General features: G+C 38.0%; 1 protein-coding gene and 1 non-coding gene across 2 annotated transcripts; one reads left to right on the plus strand and one right to left on the minus strand.

The window, feature by feature from the left end:
- Positions 1–20: 20 nt before the first annotated feature.
- Trnaw-cca (transfer RNA tryptophan (anticodon CCA)) lies at positions 21–92 on the minus strand. The gene has a single exon. It is a non-coding gene; the product is annotated as a tRNA-Trp (tRNA).
- A 6303-nt stretch (positions 93–6395) lies between these two features.
- LOC132546877 (mucin-2-like) lies at positions 6396–8979 on the plus strand. Its single transcript, XM_060210603.1, has 2 exons — positions 6396–6586; positions 7770–8979. Exons 1-2 carry the CDS (start codon positions 6396–6398, stop codon positions 8977–8979), a joined length of 1401 nt encoding a protein of 466 aa, XP_060066586.1.
- The last annotated feature ends 14664 nt before the right edge of the window (positions 8980–23643 follow it).

Here is a 23643-nt window from a genome sequence, read left to right on the forward strand (position 1 = left end):
TGAAAAAAATACATGTCGCATGACCCCGACGTGATTTGAACACGCAACCTTCTGATCTGGAGTCAGACGCGCTACCGTTGCGCCACGGAGTCCCCGATTAACGAGAAGGGGTTCGCAGTAATACATAAAGACAAAATACAATTGTTAATAAACGGTATCTTTAAATACAGTATTGTATTTTATGTTTCATCTTTTCAAAGGACTGAGGACACAACAGAATGTTTATAGAACCCCATAACATTCTTCCTAAATGAGGTATTTCACCGAAGTATTTAGATTGATACCGAAGTACCTTGATGAATCATTCTACTGACTCAGATCACTCAAGTGTTCAGGGTTACTTCGACGCTTCGGTGAAAAAAGTGCAGAAAACCCAAAGGTAAACAAACTAAACAAAACAAAGGAATGCCATTTTTTATTCATTTATAAACTTTTCAGTTAGCTTTATTTGGTTGATTAAAAAAAATCAGTGATGTCTGTTAAATAATGAATAAAAGGGACATTAATGGTATTAATATCTCGGACAAAACTGTACAGTATCTGTATTGTTACGCTGCTAGATCCCAAAAGTGGTATAGTGACTTCAGATTCCCAGCAATCTTTATTAGTTTATTATTACTAGGCGAGCAGGAACCTGAGAACAAAATCCGAGCAGATCCCAAAATCTTCTGTAGGTAAATTAATGCTGAAACTAAAACAGGACCAGACGCGCATATAGTCTATCTACATGTAGCTTCGAACTGTCGGATGACAAACATTTCAATTGACAGCAGAAATTAACTAAGGCTTAAAACCAGGTCTGATCGACCCGGAAATGCAAATTATATTTGCTCCATCCATATAGTCGAAAATTATAGGATAATAAAGAAATCCACAGATGCAAATACCTCGACAAGGCACTGAAGAGGTTTTAATGTGACTGTTCATGCTGTAACAGTGCTTCTTTGAAAATTAAGAAAAGTTCAGAGTACTGCAATATGTAACAGAGGTCATTACTTCTTTCACTGCCTCTGCTAGGATTTGAACCTGGGACCTCAAGTTTACTAGTGTGATTCTCAACCAATCAAGCTAAAGAAAAGTTCTCCCTAGCTAGTCCATCGGTATATCACCCCTAGTATTTTACCAGGGTTATAAACCCCCATCCTCCACCACCTCCAGGAAATAACTTGTCCTCAAGTTACCAGGAGTTACAGTGATGCCTGTGAAAATAATGCTAATTATGATTACTGAGTTAAAACAGGGGCACTAATGTAACAGAGATCATTATTTATTTCAGTGCCTCTACTAGGATTTGAACCTGTGACCTCTGGTTTACTAGTCTGACACTCAACCAATCAAGCTAAAGAGAATTTTTTTCAAGCCAAGTACTGTATCGCAACTAATATTTACTAGGCTTACATACATAAAGCACTCTTTACCTAAACTCCACTCAAGTATAAGAGAATGATACTGGATGGGACAATAACAAAAAGCGTTCAAACTCATACATGCCAGTACATGCAAGTCACACATTTGAAGACTTTTCTAACATTTGCTTGTTCAAAAAATGAGTTTAGTATATTTTCTTGTAAGCCTGGTAAGATACTAGCTGCAGTATACCACTCGGCCAAAAAGAACTTCTCATTAACTTGATCAGATGAGTGTCGGACATCACAAGCCAGAAATGATAGTTTTCTTTGATTCCCACACCTACATTGTATACATAGGTTTTTAGAAATGATATTTGGCCATGCCTGATAAGCATTACTAACCCCTGGAAGCTGTAGGGTGTGTTCTTTCCTGAGATATATTATGTGATACTGGTACCATAACAGGGACATATAATATGTAAGTAGTACTGTAAAGGCCCCTGTAACATACTGGCAGCAATATACCAATCAGCTAGAGATCTTGTCTTCCACTCGATCAGTTGAGTGTAAGTACGTAAACCAGAGGTCCAGTGTTCAAATCCTAGCAGAGACATTAAAGTGAAATAACAACCTCTGTCACCTCGCACCTACCTACAGACTCAGGAGTAATACTAAGCCATGCCACAAAAATCACTGTAACCTCTGGAAACTCAAGAAAAAAAATTTTCCTGGAGGGGAGTTTAACTCTGATAAAATATTAATGTTGGTTACAATTTACTGCTCAGTTAGAGAGAACTTCTCTTTAGCTTGTTCAGTTATGTGTAACACTAATGAAAAAGCAGTCCCAGTTTAATTCCTAATAGCAGCATTGAAATAAATAATGAATAGTGTTACATTCATTTCTTGTTTCATTTAAATCTACAGTTATGTTAATCTCACTTAATCCTTTTTTAGTCCGACAAAGTTTGACACAGACAAACCATTCTCCATCATAAATCCAAGTTATTGAGAAAAATACAAGTAGGCTGATGATGTTGACTCATGCACATGAGGTTATGGTGGTGAATATTTTGAACGTTGAATGCACATTCTTTGTATTTATCTGATGTAATAAGTAGTAATAATTTGTAATACTATAATATCTAAAATAGAACCAATGCCACTGTTACTATAAAAAAGAATAAAAAGTTTCTTCATTTTTCGCTTGGATACCCGAGGTTGCGCAGGGGATTGATTAGTAAGGGTGAGCAGGAAGAACCCGCCTCCAGCCTATAAATATTGATTTTGCCTGATTTAAGTTTTATAACTTGTACATCAGGAATAAAATTGAATCTACATGAAAATGTATCACACATTAGAGATAATTTACACCTCCCTTCAACAAAACATGATTGTCCATGATCACTGATGTCACACTGTACATGATCACTGTTGTCACACTGTCCATGATACCTGATGTCAGGCTGTCCATGACCACTGAAGTCAGATTGTTCATGATCACTGATGTCAGACTGTGTATGATGACTGATGTCAGACTGTGTATGATGACTGATGTCACACTGCCCATGATCACTGATGTCAGACTGCCCATGATCACTGATGTCACACTGTCCATGATCACTGATGTCAGACTGTACATGATCACTGATGTCAGACTGTACATGATCACTGATGTCACACTGCCCATGATCACTGATGTCTGACTGCCCATGATCACTGATGTCAGACTGCCCATGATCACTGATGTCAGACTGTCCATGATCACTGATGTCAGACTGTACATGATCACTGATGTCAGACTGTACATGATCACTGATGTCACACTGTCCATGATCACTGATGTCAGATTGTTCATGATCACTGATGTCACAATGTCCATGATCACTGATGTCAGATTGTCCATGATCACTGATGTCACACTGTCCATGATCACTGATGTCAGATTGTCCATGATCACTGATGTCACACTGTCCATGATCACTAATGTCACACTGTCCATGATCACTGATGTCTGACTGTACATGATCTCTGATGTCACACTGTCCATGATCAATGATGTCAGACGGTCCATGATCACTGATGTCACACTGTACATGATCTCTGATGTCACGCTGTCCATGATCACTGATGTCAGACTGTACATGACCACTGATGTCAGACTGTCCATGATCACTGATGTCAGACGGTCCATGATCACTGATGTCAGACTGTCCATGATCACTGATGTCAGACGGTCCATGATCACTGATGTCAGACGGTCCATGATCACTGATGTCAGACGGTCCATGATCACTGATGTCACACTGTCCATGATCACTGATGTCACACTCTCCGTGATCACAGATGTCAGACTGTACATGATCACTGATGTCAGACGGTCCATGATCACTGATGTCAGACGGTCCATGATCACTGATGTCAGACGGTCCATGATCACTGATGTCACACTGTCCATGATCACTATTGTCTAGTTTCCGAGAGTTTCTGAGAATGGAAACCACCAGTTTTTAAGATGAAATCTCACCTCATTATGACAAACAAACCAATAATTTCAACATTGACCCCTACCGAGAACCAGAAATTAATCAACTACATGCATGGTATATACAAATTAGTGATACCATTATAAGATACCTTCTTCTTGTGGCTGTGAAATGATTGTAAGAGAAAATTGTTGAGATTTTGTGTCAGCACAGTCTTATTGATTGTTTGGGTACATTTACATTCAAGAGATTGGTCATTAATCAAAATCTATTTCTCATGAGCATATGATTGTATTTGAAACAGATTTGCTATGATACGTGCTTGGGATGATTGAAGCAAAAATAGATTGAGTGTAATGAATAAGTCATCACCATTGCTACAAAGTAAGCTGATACTGTTATGTTACAGCCTTTTCTGCTCTGTTTCAGGTGTATGATACACGAGGTTGATCCCGGAAATGATTTGATGTGGACATGTTTTATCAGGATTAATTTATATCTGTGAAAAAGAGTGATTCAGCATATGGCTTCATATATATTTATACATTGAATAGCCTGTCAACTTAAACTTTTCAAGTAAGTAACTGTTCATGTTGAACTTTAATAATTTTTTATACACAGTATAAGCAATATTATTGTCTGTTGGCTGGCATTGTCATGAAGGACTGGATAATTTTTATACATGACAATGTAAAATCAATTCATTTATAACTTTTATTAATTTTAGAAGTCATATTCAACATGACAGATAAAAAGTCAGTTGACAGAGAAACCATTGTTGAGTCATACAACTTGTGCAAATGGGAAAAAAATGGACCAGCCACACAATATCTGTGCGACCTTCTAGCTAGTACACACCCACATGCACAATTGCACAATCTATGTTTAAGATAGCATAATTTGTTACAAAATTGGTTTATCAATAATACTGATTGTAACGTTAGATGGAAGACTTATGTCTCAGAGGTTGGGGTTCTTGGTCATTAAATTTTAATACGGAATATAAAAACTGAAATAGGTATTGACGAAAATTGAATATTTTGGTGGTATTCTGATGTGTTTCAATCTGATTTATTGTGATCAGTTTGTTACGTAGATTTATGTTGACATTCTGTGTTACACTTGCCTACATGTCACCAGTAGGTGGGTTACAGGTTTCCTGTCTCCTTGATTCGTCCTGTTTTAAGATGTTCTCTTACCAATGAAGATCAGTGTTCTGGTGACATATGTGATTAGTATTGTATGTAAGCAAGATGTTAGCAAGGTAGACTATTTAACCAAGTAAAATGATCATCTGTTAGTATAAACTGTAATCTTTCTGCACCACTGTCCTCCACTATTCATTCATCACCCACCACCACCACCTCCCTACCATTTGTCATGCCACTGTCCTCCACTATCCATTTCTCCCCACCACCACAACTCCCCTACCATCTGTAATGCCACTATCCTCCACTATTCATTTATCACCCAACACCACCACTCCCCTCCCATCTGTCATGCCACTGACCTCAACTATTCATTTATCACCCACCACCACCACCACCACCACCACTCCCCTACCATCTGTCAGGCCTCTGTCCTCCACTATCCATTCCCCCACCACCACCACCACAACTCCCCTACCATCTGTCATGCCACTGTCCTCCACTATTCATTTATCACCCACAACCACCACTCCCCTACCATCTGTCAGGCCACTGTCCTTCACTATCCATTCCCCCCAACCACCACCACTCCCCTACCATCTGTCAGGCCATTGTCCTCCACTATCCATTTCTCCCCCACCACCACCACCACCACTCCCCTACCATGTGTCAGGCCACTGTCCTCCACTATTCATTCATCACCCACCACCACCACCTCCCTACCATTTGTCATGCCACTGTCCTCCACTATCCATTTCTCCCCACCACCACAACTCCCCTACCATCTGTAATGCCACTGTCCTCCACTATTCATTTATCACCCAACACCACCACTCCCCTCCCATCTGTCATGCCACTGACCTCAACTATTCATTTATCACCCACCACCACCACCACTCCCCTACCATCTGTCAGGCCACTGTCCTCCACTAACCATTCCCCCACCACCACCACAACTCCCCTACCATCTGTCATGCCACTGTCCTCCACTATTCATTTATCACCCACAACCACCACTCCCCTACCATCTGTCAGGCCACTGTCCTCCACTATCCATTCCCCTCCCCCCCACCACCACCACTCCCCTACCATCTGTCAGGCCATTGTCCTCCACTATCCATTTCTCCCTCACCACCACCACCACCACTCCCCTACCATCTGTCAGGCCACTGTCCTCCACTATTCATTCCCCCACCACCACCACAACTCCCCTACCATCTGTCATGCAACTGTCCTCCACTCTTCATTTATCACTCACCACCACGACTCCCCTACCATCTGTCAGGCCACTGTCCTCCACTATCCATTTATCACCCACCACCACTCCCCTACCATCTGTCATGCCACTGTCCTCCACTATCCATTTATCACCCACCACCACCACCACCACCACCACAACTCCCCTACCGTCTGTCATGCCACTGTCCTCCACTCTCCATTTATCACCCACCACCACCACTCCCCTCCCATCTGTCAGGCCACTGTCCTCCACTATCAATTTCTTCCCCACCACCACCACCACCACTCCCCTACCATCTGTCAGGCCACTGTCCTCCACTATCCATTTCTCCCCCACCACCACCACCACCACCACCACTCCCCTACCATCAGTCAGGCCACTGTCCTCCACTATTCATTTATCACCCACCACCAAATCCACTCACCTCCCATCTGTCAGGCCACTGTCCTCCACTATCCATTCCCCTACCACCACCACAACTCCCCTACCATCTGTCATGCCACTGTCCTCCACTCTTCATTTATCACTCACCACCACCACCACTCACCTCCCATCTGTCAGGCCACTGTCCTCCACTATCCATTCCCCCACCACCACCACAACTCCCCTACCATCTGTCATGCCACTGTCCTCCACTATTCATTTATCACCCACCACCAAATCCACTCACCTCCCATCTGTCAGGCCACTGTCCTCCACTATCCATTCCCCTACCACCACCACAACTCCCCTACCATCTGTCAGGCCAATGTCCTCCACTATCCATTTATCACCCACCACCACTCCCCTATCATTTGTCATGCCACTGTCCTCCACTATCCATCCCCCCACCATCACCACCATTCCCTACCATCTGTCAGGCCACTGTCCTCCACTATCCATTCCCCCACCATCACCACCATTCCCTACCATCTGTCAGGCCACTGTCCTCCACTATCCATTTCTCTCCCACCACCACTCCCCTATCATCTGTCAGGCCACTGTCCTCCACTATCCATTCCCCCACCACCACCACCACTCCCCTACCATCTGTCAGACCACTGTCCTCCACTATTCATTTCTCTCCCACCACCACTCCCCTATCATCTGTCAGGCCACTGTCCTCCACTATCCATTTCTCTCCCACCACCACTGCCACCACTCACCTCCCATCTGTCATGCCACTGTCCTCCACTATCCATTCCCCCACCACCACCACCACTCCCCTACCATCTGTCAGGCCACTGTCCTCCACTATCCATTTCTCTCCCACCACCACTCCCCTATCATCTGTCAGGCCACTGTCCTCCACTATCCATTCCCCCACCACCACCACCTCTCCCCTACCATCTGTCAGGCCACTGACCTCCACTATCCATTTATCACCCACCACCACCACTCCCCTCCCATTTGTCATGCCACTGACCTCAACTATTCATTTATCACCCACCACCACCACTCCACTACCATCTATCAGGCCACTGTCCTCCATTATCCATTCCCCCACCACCACCACCACTCCCCTACCATCTGTCAGGCCACTGTCCTCCACTATCCATTTCTCCCCCACCACCACTACCACCACCACCACCACCACCACCACCACCACCACCACCACCACCACCACCACCACCACCACCACCACCACCACCACCACCACCACCACCACCACCACTCCCCTACCATCTGTCAGGCCACTGTCCTCCACTATTCATTTATCACCCACCACCACCACCACTCACCTCCCATCTGTCAGGCCACTGTCCTCCACTATCCATTCCCCCACCACCACCACAACTCCCCTACCATCTGTCATGCCACTGTCCTCCACTCTTCATTTATCACTCACCTCCACGACTCCCCTACCATCTGTCAGGCCACTGTCCTCCACTATCCATTTATCGCCCACCACCACTCCCCTACCATCTGTCAGGCCACTGTCCTCCACTATCCATTTATCACCCACCATCACCACCACTCCCCTACCATCTGTCAGGCCACTGTCCTCCACTATCCATTCCCCCACCACCACCACCACTCCCCTACCATCTGTCATGCCACTGTCCTCCACTATCCATTTATCACCCACCACCACCACTCCCCTCCCATCTGTCAGGCCACTGTCCTCCACTATCCATTTCTCCCCCACCACCATCAACACCACTCCCCTATCATCTGTCAGGCCACTGTCCTCCACTATCCATTTCTCCCCCACCACCACCACCACTCCCCTACCATCTGTCAGGCCACTGTCCTCCACTATCCATTTCTCCCCCACCACCACCACCACCACCACCACCACCACCACCACCACCACCACCACCACCACCACCACCACCACCACCACCACTCCCCTACCATCAGTCAGGCCACTGTCCTCCACTATTCATTTATCACCCACCACCATCACCACCACTCACCTCCCATCAGTCAGGCCACTGTCCTCCACTATCCATTCCCCCACCACCACCACCACTCCCCTACCATCTGTCAGGCCACTGTCCTCCACTATTCATTTATCACCCACCACCACCACCACTCACCTCCCATCTGTCAGGCCACTGTCCTCCACTATCCATTACCCTTCCACCACCACAACTCCCCTACCATCTGTCATGCCACTGTCCTCCACTCTTCATTTATCACTCACCACCACCACCACTCACCTCCCATCTGTCAGGCCACTATCCTCCACTATCCATTCCCCCACCACCACCACAACTCCCCTACCATCTGACACGCCCACACTTGAGCTTGTTGCCTCATCTGTTTTGGGCTAAAAATACTTGGATCAGTTAGCTGTTGTAAGGTCTTGTTAAACCCACGCCTTTCTGTGTTAATCATCACAATTTCCTTTGCAGTTTCAGTGGGTGTGGTATCAAATTGAGAATTGGTTTATATATTTGCGTAATTATATGTATTTTCAAGTTAAAAATGGTTAATCAGTGCTTATAGAAAAAGAATTGTTTTCATAATTTTGGCGCTTAAATATCATGTATTTGCATGGGATAAAGAATCGGTCTGAACAATGTTGAGAGTATCAACTAGCTCTAAGGTTGTTCAATTTTTAGAGCAATCCACTCTATTAAGAAGAAAAATGTTTAAATATCATCTGATGTAGACTCGCTTATTATGCATTGTTCATTATTTTCTAGAACTCAGAGGGTTTCTGTTTCCAAAAGAGTTTTCTAAGCAACATTGAAAATATGTGAATTTCTCTTTATGTTTTAGAATACATTCATATATTAGATCTGAATGGTAAGTCATGATAATTAATAAACAAAAAATAAAGTTTAAGAGACAAGTTGTAGATTCCCGGGCAGTAATGTACACAAACACTGTGGTGATGTGCCAGAAAAAAGGTTATTAAGGGCAATTATTAGACTAAGAATCTTGCAAGCATAGAAACTAGAAGGGATGGCAGGGTACATATATACCTAATTCTGTATTGTTCATAATGGGAATGCCAGCTTGGATTATGATAGTTTTAGTTGCTTATTTTATCTTGCGTAGCTTTGGATAAATCATTTTTAGATCTGATATGTAGGTTTCTCTCAGCATTAGTTGTACACACATTTAATTTTCAGAGGGTTGGGAAAGAAGGGAATAGAAGCAAATGGATTCTACTGACAAAGTAAAAAAAAAAGATACAATGATAGGCACCAAAAACCCATTTGGGATCTTTTGTTAAATTCTTAACCTCTGCTGGCAGGGATTAAGTATTCCAACTTTAATTGAATTTGTTCATTCTCCTTGCCAGATAATTTCACTGATGTTCTGAGTTGATAATTTATAAACACAAAATAAACACAGAAGCAGCAAAGATTACAAAAGATCAGGTTCAACCATAGCCATCATCTTTGAAAATCAAACTCATACTGCATGATATTTTCCTTTTCGGCCAGATGAATTCTGACGTTGTGAATATTTTAATTTGTGTATTAGTGGAAGAAATCAGTCGGAAATTAAAGCATCAGTGCTAGGTACAAAATAGGAGAAAAACAAAGGTTACAGGTCAGTAGCACTACCAGAGAGATCAATATCGTATCAAGGCCCTTGTTTCTCATAAGAGGCCTTCCATCACCTTCTGATTAAGTTCATGGTAATGCTATATAAGTGGCTTAGGGATGAGCTAGGCATACTTACAAACGATGGGCAATTCTTGTCTAGACCAAACCCATAATCTTGTAAGAGTTTGCTGATGAAAAGCTATTTTGATGTAGAGATTGATAGAAACAAATTAATCCTGTCTGGTCTAGTAATGCCTACTGGAGGTAGACCAATATCAAGTGGTTTGTGTGTAGAAAATTTTCTGGTTCTATCCTGTTCTCTCCCTGCCTTAAACTGGGATTATATAAAAATCCCATACTTTGGCAACTGATTGCATTGCTTAGCAATTTGTGTTCTCATCATAGTCATCAGCTTTCAAATACTTGAAGTGAATTTATAATCAAGGCTTGTAAAAAGAAATCAATATTAATACCAATTTTTAGTGAGCTATTACATTGGCAAATTTTGATGAAATTTCGTGTGAGTGATCTGTACAGGCTACTAATAAACTTCTATCATGTTTTAAGTGAACACAAATTTTACCATTACCACCATTTTTAGAATCTATTTATAAATAATAAATCAAATATTATTTGAATAATATTGATGAAACCTTTCAGGAATGATCAATAGATGATCTCATTTTAGATGTGCTTGTACAGAGAATCAGCATAAATCAATGTACCGGCTACTCCTCTAAAACTACTGAATTGATTTCAACAATATTTGCTGGCTATAGTCCTTATACATTGTAGAGGTGTATGATCTGTATGGAGTTAAGTTGCATCCTCTTCAGGGAAGGAACAGTAATGATCCACAGTACAAATGTGTAGTTATATTATAACCCAGGAATAAATGTAATCCCAGGAGACCTAAGAATTCCAAGTTTTACCTGGTTATGATCAAAATCTCAGATTCAGGTTATGGTCTAATTATCTCATAATACAGGAATCTATTAGGGGTTGTTATCTTATAGCTGATTACCTACCGTAGATATGTATATGAAAAAGCTTAAATTAAAGAAACCTAGAGGTAGTCATCATGATCTCAAATAAGTGATATATTAACAATTAAAAAAACCCAAAAAACTTTCCAAAAAGATACAATGAAAGATCACAATCCATAGGAAACATTGAGATGGTAATGAAACACAATCCCCCCACTCCTCCTCCAAAATCCTGTGTAACAGATAAAAAGGAAATATTGTGATATACTGAAAGAAATCTGAAAAAAAACCTAAGAAAGGTCACAATCCCAAACAAACCTATAGGAATAGTCATAATTAAACTAGGGATGGTCACAATCCTAAATCAAACTAGGGATAGTCACAATCCTAAATCAAACCTATAGGAATGGTTACAATCCTAAATCAAACTAGGGATAGTCACAATCCCAAACAAACCTATAGGAATGGTTATAATTAAACTAGGGATAGTCACAATCCTAAATCAAACTAGGGATAGTCACAATCCTAAATCAAACTAGGGATAGTCACAATCCCAAACAAACCTATAGGGATGGTCACAATCCTAAATCAAACTAGGGATAGTCACAATCCTAAATCAAACTAGGGATAGTCACAATCCAAAGTCAAACTAGGGATAGTCACAATCCCAAACAAACCTATAGGAATGGTTACAATTAAACTGGAGATAGTCACAGTCCTAAATCAAACTAGGGATAGTCACAATCCTAAATCAAACTAGGGATAGTCACAATCCCAAACAAACCTATAGGAATGGTTACAATTAAACTAGGGGTATTCACAATCCTAAATTAAACTAGGGATAGTCACAATCCTAAATTAAACTAGGGATGGTCACAATTCTAAATCAAACTAGGGATAGTCACAATCCCAAACAAACCTATAGGAATGGTTACAATTAAACTAGAGATAGTTACAATCCTAAACAAACCTATAGGAATGGATACAATTAAACTAGGGATAGTCACAATCCTAAATCAAACTAGGGATAGTCACAATCCTAAATTGAACTAGGGATGGTCACAATTCTAAATCAAACTAGGGATAGTCACAATCCCAAACAAACCTATAGGAATGGTTATAATTAAACTAGAGATAGTCACAGTCCTAAACAAACTTATAGGAATGGTTACAATTAAACTGGAGATAGTCACAGTCCTAAATCAAACTAGGGATAGTCACAATCCAAAGTCAAACTAGGGATAGTCACAATCCCAAACAAACCTATAGGAATGGTTACAATTAAACTGGAGATAGTCACAGTCCTAAATCAAACTAGGGATAGTCACAATCCTAAATCAAACTAGGGATAGTCACAATCCCAAACAAACCTATAGGGATGGTCACAATCCTAAATCAAACTAGGGATAGTCACAATCCTAAATCAAACTAGGGATAGTCACAATCCCAAACAAACCTATAGGGATGGTCACAATCCTAAATCAAACTAGGGATGGTCACAATCCTAAATCAAACTAGGGATAGTCACAATCCCAAACAAACCTATAGGAATGGATACAATCAAACTAGGGATAGTCACAATCCTAAATCAAACTAGGGATGGTCACAATCCTAAATCAAACTAGGGATAGTCACAATCCTAAATCAAACTAGGGATAGTCACAATCCTAAACGAACCTATAGGAATGGTTACAATTAAACTAGGGATAGTCACAATCCCAAACAAGCCTAAAGGAATGGTCACAATCCTAAATCAAACTAGGGTTGACCACAATCCCCAAAAGTCCTAGAATTGGTTACAATCCCAACAAAAGGTACTCATGAACAAATGTAGGAATTGTCAAAATCCCAAACTAACCAATAGGAGTCATAAATATACCAAACAAAGCTAAGAATTGTCACAGTCCCAAACTAACCTATAGGAATCATAAATATACCAAACAAAGCTAAGAATTGTCACAATCCCAAACTAACCTATAGGAGTCATAAATATACCAAACAAAGCTAAGAATTGTCACAATCCCAAACTAACCTATAGGAGTCATAAATATACCAAACAAAGCTAAGAATTGTCACAATCCCAAACTAACCAATAGGAATCATAAATATACCAAACAAAGCTAAGAATTGTCACAATCCCAAACTAACCTATAGGAGTCATAAATATACCAAACAAAGCTAAGAATTGTCACAATCCCAAACTAACCAATAGGAGTCAGAAATATACCAAACAAAGCTAAGAATTGTCACAATCCCAAACTAACCTATAGGAGTCATAAATATACCAAACAAAGCTAAGAATTGTCACAATCCCAAACTAACCTATAGGAGTCATAAATATACCAAACAAAGCTAAGAATTGTCACAATCCCAAACTAACCAATAGGAGTCAGAAATATACCAAACAAAGCTAAGAATTGTCACAATCCCAAACTAACCTATAGGAGTCATAAATATACCAAACAAAGCTAAGAATTGTCACAATCCCAAACTAACCTATAGGAATCAGAAATATACCAAACAAAGCTAAGAATTGTCACAATCCCAAACTAACCTATAGGAATCAGAAATATACCAAACAAAGCTAAGAATTGTCACAATCCCAAACTAACCTATAGGAATCATAAATATACCAAACAAAGCTAAGAATTGTCACAATCCCAAACAAACCTAGGATTGGTCAACACCTCCAACAATCAGAAGAAAGGTCACAATCCCAATCAAACCTATAGGAATGGTCTAACTCCCAAATCAGCCTAGAGATGGTCACAATCCCAATCAAACCTATAGGAATGGTCTAACTCCCAAATCAGCCTAGAGATGGTCACAATCCCAATCAAACCTATAAGAATGGTCTAACTCCCAAATCAGCCTAGAGATGGTCATAATCCCAAACAAGCGTAAAAATGGTCACTTCTTCTATCCAATGTACAATCCCAAACAAAGCTATAGAAACTCTTGACCCCAATCTAAGTGATACAGGGATAAAGCTAGGGGACATATCAATGATTTTAGGCCTGTATGATTGATGACAAAAACTGTGTACTCTGTGTAGAAATAATCAAATGAAAAGAAATTTAATTAAATATCTGTTATATACTTAATAACTTAGATACAGTAATAAAGAGGTTAAATCAATATTGATGTGTGTGTGTACACTATCAACCTGCAGGTGTTTTCCTGATCAGAACATTTACCATGGATAGCCTTTCACTGAAATGGTAAATTATGTAACAATTACATGTGCATTTTGTGAAATGATTGGTGTTTTACCTGCCATCTGGTGGGAACTAAGGCGTGCATGGCAAAATTCCTGTGTGGATGTATGTATAGATGTCATATATACCCAGACAAAGCATCATATACAAGATAAAATTTCACAGGGTTTAGAAGAGATATGTACTATAGTGATGTTGATGATGAAAGTGGAAATACTATTGGGTTTTAAAGCAGATGTTTTCCCTGGAGAAAAACAATCACTCCAAAGGGAAATTTATACTTAATTTTAAACAGGCTATGAAGCTTTTGTATCCTGTTCAATGCATCTGTGTATTTGATGAAAATGAAAGTGAGTTATTATAGAGTATAGACTGTATTAAAGTGATTAAAATAAAAAGGATTAGACTTCCCTGAAAACTTTTCAGTACTGTATATAAACCCAGGCACTTACTATTTCACATACCACTGATTAAAAAAAGATGATGACAATATCACAGGACCATTTTAAGCACTTTGGTACTGAAGCTGCATAGATATGAGTGGGCTTATCACCTGACATGGTCATGTGGCAAGATATGTTTAAAGAAATGTTAACTGATAGAAGAAAGAGATGATTTTATGGACCTCTTCCCCCAAGTTATATTGGTGTAGGAGGCTGTATATAGTGACCGATGTCCATCCTGTCCCATCTCGTTCCAAATCAGTGTCATATCTTGTGATGGATTATCTCATTACACATACGTAAAAACTGGAGTGCCTGGATCAGGGCACTGGTCATTGTGTAATTCAATGTTTTTATTATGCGCCTCAAAATTTTCTGGGGAGCATATAGTCGCCGAGTAAACACAAGGATAACAAACTTGGTGTATACATTAAACATACAAAGACAATATTCAGTGTGCCAAATTCAGGGCCCACAACCCCTTAATTACAGTTATTGCCTTTTGGTAAAATTTTGTGTCAAATAAGTCATTTTTGGGGAGCATTCATCCGTTTCACTTAAGTGAATTGCTGGTGAATGAAACATTAAGTTTTGTAAGTTATTTTCACCCAAATATTCAAAGGATCATCAGATTTCAGAATGCCCTCTGTATCTATTACACTGGAGTACATTTCAATTAAAAGTGAAATAAACTATGCTATTGGCTAAATGATATCAACTTTATACAAAGAGTATCAGGATTTTATTGTTCCAGTTTTTAACAGTGAAACAAAAATGATTTGATATAAATTTACAGAGGTCATTTCATTTTCAAGTTACGTAGTGAATGTTATTTCTTATAAATAGATTTCTTGAAAAAAAAGTGCAATGAAATAAAAAGCCATAAAAAGTTCATTGCAGCTTTATTGAATACTGATGAAAGTTTGGTTGTACACATATTGGTCAATCTGGGCCAACTAATGGTGTCAGCACAAAGTAACAAAAACATAATGTGTCATGTAATATCCTCTAAAGCTGGTACAAGTTGTGATATTTAAATCTTATTGACTGTTCTTACCAATAGCTAATAGGTTAGTTTGAATTTCTTTCTTGATATCAGTGGCTAACTAAAAAGATATTCCTTAAGTGCTGGGATTAATTGGCACTAAAACCTAAAAGCTCAAAAATTAACAATTACCTTTCTATCGTGTGCACTATCCTTTTGAACAGTACCGTGCTGCACAGATGTTGGTCACGGTTTTATAACCTGCCAGGTTAATGTTTAGTACATTGTTGTATATGCCAAGCAAACATATGTAAGATGCAGATTGGGATAATCAAACATGTGGACAACACAGATTTCAAATTTGAACCATGTGCACGACGTGCTTCCTACACAATTTTATATGTTTCAGATTGAAAACACCACATGGAATAGTCAACTTACATATGATTTTTTCAGTACAAAGGTCAAGGTATATATATGTAAATAAAACAGACTCCACAAATATGACAGTCGTATATGACCATTATCTTATATCTGTCAGTCATTCTTAGGCCCCAGCTGCCTGTTTCGAATTTTGTGAATGATATATAACTTTTTGTAAGTTTAATTTCAAATCAAGATCTGCTTCAATCCAAAACTTTTGATAACTTTTAAAGTTCAATATAATAAAAAAACAACAAATAAAAATTTGATAAAAATCTGATGAAACAAGAGCAGCATAAAAGGAAAAGAAAGATTTACACGGAGACTCCTGAAAAAGTACTAGGGAAAAAGACAAGGTGTTCCGAAAGTGTATGCATTCTAGTAATGATCATGGAATGTACTACAGTGTGATTATGTGTGGAGTGCTGAGTGAAAAATATTGACTGAGTGGCTGTTCCAACAGAGTGATCATATAGCCTTAATCCCAGAAAAATATAAGTAGCGTATTAACTCCTACAGTGTGATACTCAGTGGGTAATTCCCAACCACTGAGATCTGTTGAGTGTGTGACAGCTCCCAGAGTGTGAGGTGGACCCCTAATGATTAGTAACATACATCATACTTGATAAATGAAAACTCCTTGTTTTTTAAGTATTTTCCATTTTCTTTTAGATAAAGTTTTCTAGTGTTACATATAGAGAAAACAGGCTACTGGTTGAATCAGAAATTTTAGTGGGAATTTACTATTTTGTAGATATTGTTTGGTTTAGTACTTGATTAATGATTTGATTGAAAATCAGGAAATCCACTAGTAATAAAGAAAAAACAATAAAATACCAACATGTCAACATTTTCATAATCAACACTGAAATTCAATAAAACTGGAGCAAAATATGAACAGGAGAAAGATTCACACAGAGACTCGTGAAAGAGTTAAAGGAGGATAAGACCAGGTGTTCCAGAAGAGTAAGCATCTTCTTCATCGACCACACCTGCCGCGTAAATATTGGTCAATCCATGTAAGTAATGTCACATTCTTAAATGAGAACAGGTTAAACAACAACGGAACCAAGAGGCAATTAATATTGTCAGTTGTGTGAATATGTATGAATTTGTTGATTTACAAAACTCACAACTCAATGAAAATAATCCTCCACAAATATTTATGATTTTGCTATAGTTGTTTATTAGTATATTATGAATGGTACTTTATTTCAGACTTGCCAACATTTTTGATTGGGGAGGTTTTATGTGCTAAAAAATAAAAGTATAGATAAGATATGTGCAATCCCTCCAGTAAAGAGATAACACTTGTATGCCTTGTTCTCAGTTAAGGATGAAACATTACTTACTTGGAGTGACTTAAGTTTACATGGCAGGTGTCATCGACGAAGCAGAAGATGCTCATTCTTCAGGATCATCTGGTCTTAATCTCCATGTAATTTCTTAGTAGTCTCCATATAAATCTTTCTTTTGTTCATATTTTGTCCTAGTTTTATTGAATTAGAGTTTGGATTATGATTATGTTGACATTTTTTGGGTTGTTCATTCAAATGAGATCTTTTTATCTTAGAATCAAGGAATTTGTTAAGCAAATTCTGACAGTAGTAATATTAAGTGACCAAAATTGAGAAAGTTGTCTAGTATACTTTAATAATCCCGAATGCTCAGATGTTCTATGTATCAAATACTGAGTATCCCTGTAATTGAATCAGCAATATTATAGACTTTTTTGATTTATGAGGGAAAGTTGGTTTACATGTTCCTACTGTTCATGTCCTATCGAGGTAAATGCAATTAATTGTATGATTTTGTGAGGTGACTTTTTTTTATTTCTGTTTAAATGTGAACGTCCTTTAGTTTTTCCAGCTATAAGAGATGTTGAATACAAGACATAAACCAGTTCTTGGAGTTTGGGAGTCAGCTCTCATGATCCTTGAAATCACCAATCTTCCTTAACTTAATAAATCTTAACTTTGATAGAAAAGCATGATGTAAGTTAAGGAAAAAGTTAACTTTAAGGAAATGTTTAAGAAAATTCCTCAAGTTAAGGAAGGTTCATCAGAGGCCTGCCCATATTTATTGTAACTATAAGATTCTCGAGAGTATCACACAGTCCCAATGTTGCCTCATTGGAATTTATAACATCTAAGGAAAAGTAAGCAGGTGTGAGGCCCTCAGTGGGTCCTATTGTTAGGATAATGTCTTTCACAAGTGTTAAATCATATATAGGGAGAATCACTTCCTATTAATAGTAAAGTTTCTAAATGTGTAAGGCTCACAATTTTTGGTGAGAGAATTTCCTTCATATAGCACTTCCTAAAGATGTGAAAGAAGTCCCTTGTTTCCTACCCAGAAACTCCTGAAGTATGAGAGGACTGCCAATGCTTAATGAGAAATATATTTTATACCAGCAGTTTTCCTACAGATACCAATGCTTAATGAGAAATATATTTTCACCTATAGTTTTCCTACAGATACCAATGCTTAATGAGAAATATATTTTCACCTGTAGTTTTCCTACAGATACCAATGCTTAATGAGAAATATATTTTACACCTGTAGTTTTCCTACAGATACCAATGCTTAATGAGAAATATATTTTACACCAGCAGTTTTCCTACAGATACCAATGCTTAATGAGAAATATATTTTATACCAGCAGTTTTCCTACAGATACCAATGCTTAATGAGAAATATATTTTATACCAGCAGTTTTCCTACAGATACCAATGCTTAATGAGAAATTAATTTTATACCAGCAGTTTTCCTACAGATACCAATGCTTAATGAGAAATATATTTTATACCTGTAGTTTTCCTACAGATACCAATGCTTAATGAGAAATATCTTTTACACCTGTAGTTTTCCTACAGATACCAATGCTTAATGAGAAATATATTTTACACCTGTAGTTTTCCTACAGATACCAATGCTTAATGAGAAATATATTTTATACCAGCAGTTTTCCTACAGATACCAATGCTTAATGAGAAATATATTTTATACCTGTAGTTTTTCTACAGATACCAATGCTTAATGAGAAATATATTTTATACCAGCAGTTTTCCTACAGATACCAATGCTTAATGAGAAATTAATTTTATACCAGCAGTTTTCCTACAGATACCAATGCTTAATGAGAAATATATTTTATACCTGTAGTTTTCCTACAGATACCAATGCTTAATGAGAAATATCTTTTACACCTGTAGTTTTCCTACAGATACCAATGCTTAATGAGAAATATATTTTACACCTGTAGTTTTCCTACAGATAATGTGAATTAAGGCCCTCATTTGGCTTGGTAAGAAATACTTCATTCAAATATAACTAAGTTAACTCCTGAAACAGGAGAGGGCCACCAATGCTCTTTGAGAAATATTTCCTACCTAATAATTCCTATGGAGTGTGAGAGTAGTGGATTGCTCAATCCTACGTTGTAGGTCCTAGAGTGTGTGTTCCACAGATCTACCACATGGAGGGGTGTGAAAGCTCTACTAAGATATGTAGGGCAGATTACCTCACTGCTCCAACATTGTTTTATTTTCATCAAAATCTGACATGTTTCTTATTCTCATGAAAGTGTGTATGGACTGGCTGTAATGCTGTGGACTATTTCCTTGTATATAAGAGAGAGCACAGCTATATTTCTACATACTTGTGTATATTCTGATCCACTGGATATAAAGATAGAGTGTTTTCATGGGATTCTGGAGAATTGTTACATTGGATAAGGAACAACATTATACTGGAGTTAAAATCCTGGTAAGGAGTGATATTATTACATTAAATGATAAATAACGGTGTATTTTTAATATATATATATGGTGGAATTGTTATAGACTGAAGTTGTGTTAAATTTTAGTCGTAATACCGCTTTGAAAAGGACTTTCAACAAATACTTACATATCTGAAGTGACTGAATTTACATCTTTGACAAAATAACTAGTGTGCATTTCTTACTGTCTTTTCCAATATATGTAATAAACTGCATTTTTCTGGTAATAATCCAATCCAGCTATATATTGCTGTTTAGTTAAATTCCAAATACTCTTCATCCATTAGTATAATCTTTGCCATTGAGCCAAAGAGATGAAATATCAACTAACTTATTGCAGGATTAATTAATGACATAAATTTAGTAGGGTCTGAAATAAGGCTATGTAGTCTCAAATCTCTGAAATAAACAAAGTCTCAGTTCTCTGAAATAAGGCCACTTAGTCTCAATTCTCTGAAATAAGACAAAGTTCTCTGAAATAAGGCCACTGAGTCTCAGTTCTCTGAAATAAGACAAAGTCTCAATTCTCTAAAATAAGGCCACTGAGTCTCAGTTCTCTGAAATAAGGCCACTTAGTCTCAATTCTCTGAAATAAGACAAAGTTCTCTGAAATAAGGCCACTGAGTCTCAGTTCTCTGAAATAAGACAAAGTCTCAATTCTCTAAAATAAGGCCACTGAGTCTCAGTTCTCTGAAATAAGACAAAGTCTCAATTCTCTAAAATAAGGCCACTGAGTCTCAGTTCTCTGAAATAAGGCCACTTAGTCTCAATTCTCTGAAATAAGACAAAGTTCTCTGAAATAAGGCCACTGAGTCTCAGTTCTCTGAAATAAGACAAAGTCTCAATTCTCTAAAATAAGGCCACTGAGTCTCAGTTCTCTGAAATAAGGCCACTTAGTCTCAATTCTCTGAAATAAGACAAAGTTCTCTGAAATAAGGCCACTGAGTCTCAGTTCTCTGAAATAAGACAAAGTCTCAATTCTCTAAAATAAGGCCACTGAGTCCCAGTTCTCTGAAATAAGACAAAGTCTCAATTCTCTAAAATAAGGCCACTGAGTCTCAGTTCTCTGAAATAAGACAAAGTCTCAATTCTCTAAAATAAGGCCACTGAGTCTCAGTTCTCTGAAATAAGGCCACTTAGTCTCAATTCTCTGAAATAAGACAAAGTTCTCTAAAATAAGGCCACTGAGTCTCAGTTCTCTGAAATAAGACAAAGTCTCAATTCTCTAAAATAAGGCCACTGAGTCTCAGTTCTCTGAAATAAGACAAAGTCTCAATTCTCTAAAATAAGGCCACTGAGTCTCAGTTCTCTGAAATAAGGCCACTTAGTCTCAATTCTCTGAAATAAGACAAAGTTCTCTGAAATAAGGCCACTGAGTCTCAGTTCTCTGAAATAAGACAAAGTCTCAATTCTCTAGAATAAGGCCACTGAGTCTCAGTTCTCTGAAATAAGTCCACTTAGTCTCAATTCTCTAAAATAAGGCCACTGAGTCTCAGTTCTCTGAAATAAGGCCACTTAGTCTCAATTCTCTGAAATGAGGTCATTTAGTCACAATTCTCTGAAATAAGGTCATTTAGTCACAATTCTCTGAAATAAGGCCACTTAGTCTTAATTCTCTGAAATAAGACAAAGTTTTAGTTTTCTGAAATAAGGCCAAATATCCACTCTATAGGCAGATAACAAAATACTGATGATGAGAAATCATTCAAGCCAATGTCCATACAGAACTGCATGAAACCAACCACATTTCCCTATCATTATACCAAGATAGTATCACGATCAGCAAAAAATGATCCCATCAAAAAGGTCAGTATCCTCTCTTTAGATTAATAGCATGGTTTATAAGGATGTTTAGCAAAGTGTTCAAACAAGCCAGCAACAAGGCAGAGCTGAAACTATATTGATGTTGCTATACTATATCAAATTATTGTACATTATTGCTTCAACTTGGCTTGCTTAAATGATTTTATGAAAACTGAGTTCATTGTAACTGTTGGCTGTATATTTAAGTATCTATTTACCAAACTCTATATACATTTTTCAGGCAAAATTATAAGATGTATATATGAAGATTTTACATTTTAGTTTCTTTTTCCTGGGTTATTTTCTATATTATGACACCAATGTTTCAGTAGGCACTCTACTTCACATACCATTGATAAATAGTCCCTGAGCTGTATCTGTCAGGATTTATGTGTGGTAGCACCTGGCCAGTATTTGTGACTGCTGAAGAGCACTCCAGATAGATGTTTGTAGATAGAGATTTTAAGTGTAAATTGTGATGATGTATGTGTTAGTCTTGTATGTCCTCTGTGCTGTAGACTAAAGAATCACATCACTTTGTATAAACTGCCAGTGAGTTCATACTGCTGTGTGTCATCAACATTTAAATATAAAGTTATCATGAAAACAAGACATCTGACCTTCAGTTGAAAATGAAAAATTGTCATTTATGATTTTCAAACTGTCATTTATAATTTTATAACTGTTAAAAACTGCACAAACTTCTTCGATTAGATTTATTAATATGATGAATACTGAAACCACGTAAGTGATTTCAGAAGTTTTTTTTTTTTCTGTTCTCACAGTGAAAATCTCTGTAATTCTTATACCTTATCCTATGAAACCTTTCAATAATTATAGTGCTAACCTGTTCTGTAAAATGTTCCTACACCGTATCCAATGTTCTTTAAGATTTTCCGACATCGTATGCAGCATTCTATAAAACTTTTCCACATCATATGCAGTTTTCTATAAAACTTTCCCACACCATATGCAGTATTCTGTAAAATTTTCCCTCAATATATGCAGTGTTCTGTAAAACTTTCACTCACTATATGCAATATTCTATAAAACTTTTCCACACCATATGCAGTATTCTGTAACATTTTCCCTCACTATAGGCAGTGTTCTGTAAAACTTTCCCACATCATATGCAGTATTCTGTAAAACTTTCCCACACCATATGCAGTATTCTGTAAAATTTTCCATCACTGTATGCAGTGTTCTTTAACATTTTCCCTCACTATATGCAATATTCTGTAAAATTGTCTAACAACTGTAAATCTTTGTGAAAATATTGACGTCCTAAATAAGGTTAGTTTTCTGTGACGTCTTAACTTTTGAAACTCTCTAACACTATTCCTGATGCAGCTGTTAAATATAGAAATAAAACCTTTTGGTGAAAACGATGTGTTGATGAATATAGTAGAATTTAGTGGAAAATCAAATATTGGCTCAAATCCAAACTTATTAATACCAAGTTTACCTCACTAATGAGCATGCCCACAGAATAATTGGCTTATGTAAAAGAATTATTTTATCATTTCGATAAAAACATCTTTTAGTTGCCTCGGAAAAAAGCACAAGAATCATCTATTTTTATATGACTTTTCTGTCAAAGTATAGTGGATGTGAAGAAATTAAATCCTTTACAGGGAGAATGTTAGCAAAATTAAACAGGTGCTCCTCTCATTATGTATAAACACTTAATTGGTGAAACATGTTTGATAGTGTTATAGTGATCAGGTAGATATTTCACGACTCTAAGTTACTGGAGTTTGTACCCACGAAACAGCTGTCAGATGAAGTTCTTTAA

The sequence above is a fragment of the Ylistrum balloti genome, unplaced genomic scaffold, assembly GCF_031769215.1.
Source record: "Ylistrum balloti isolate Yb309-2 unplaced genomic scaffold, AGI_CSIRO_Ybal_v1 Utg369918, whole genome shotgun sequence".
In the NCBI taxonomy this organism is placed as follows: Eukaryota; Metazoa; Mollusca; class Bivalvia; order Pectinida; family Pectinidae; genus Ylistrum; species Ylistrum balloti.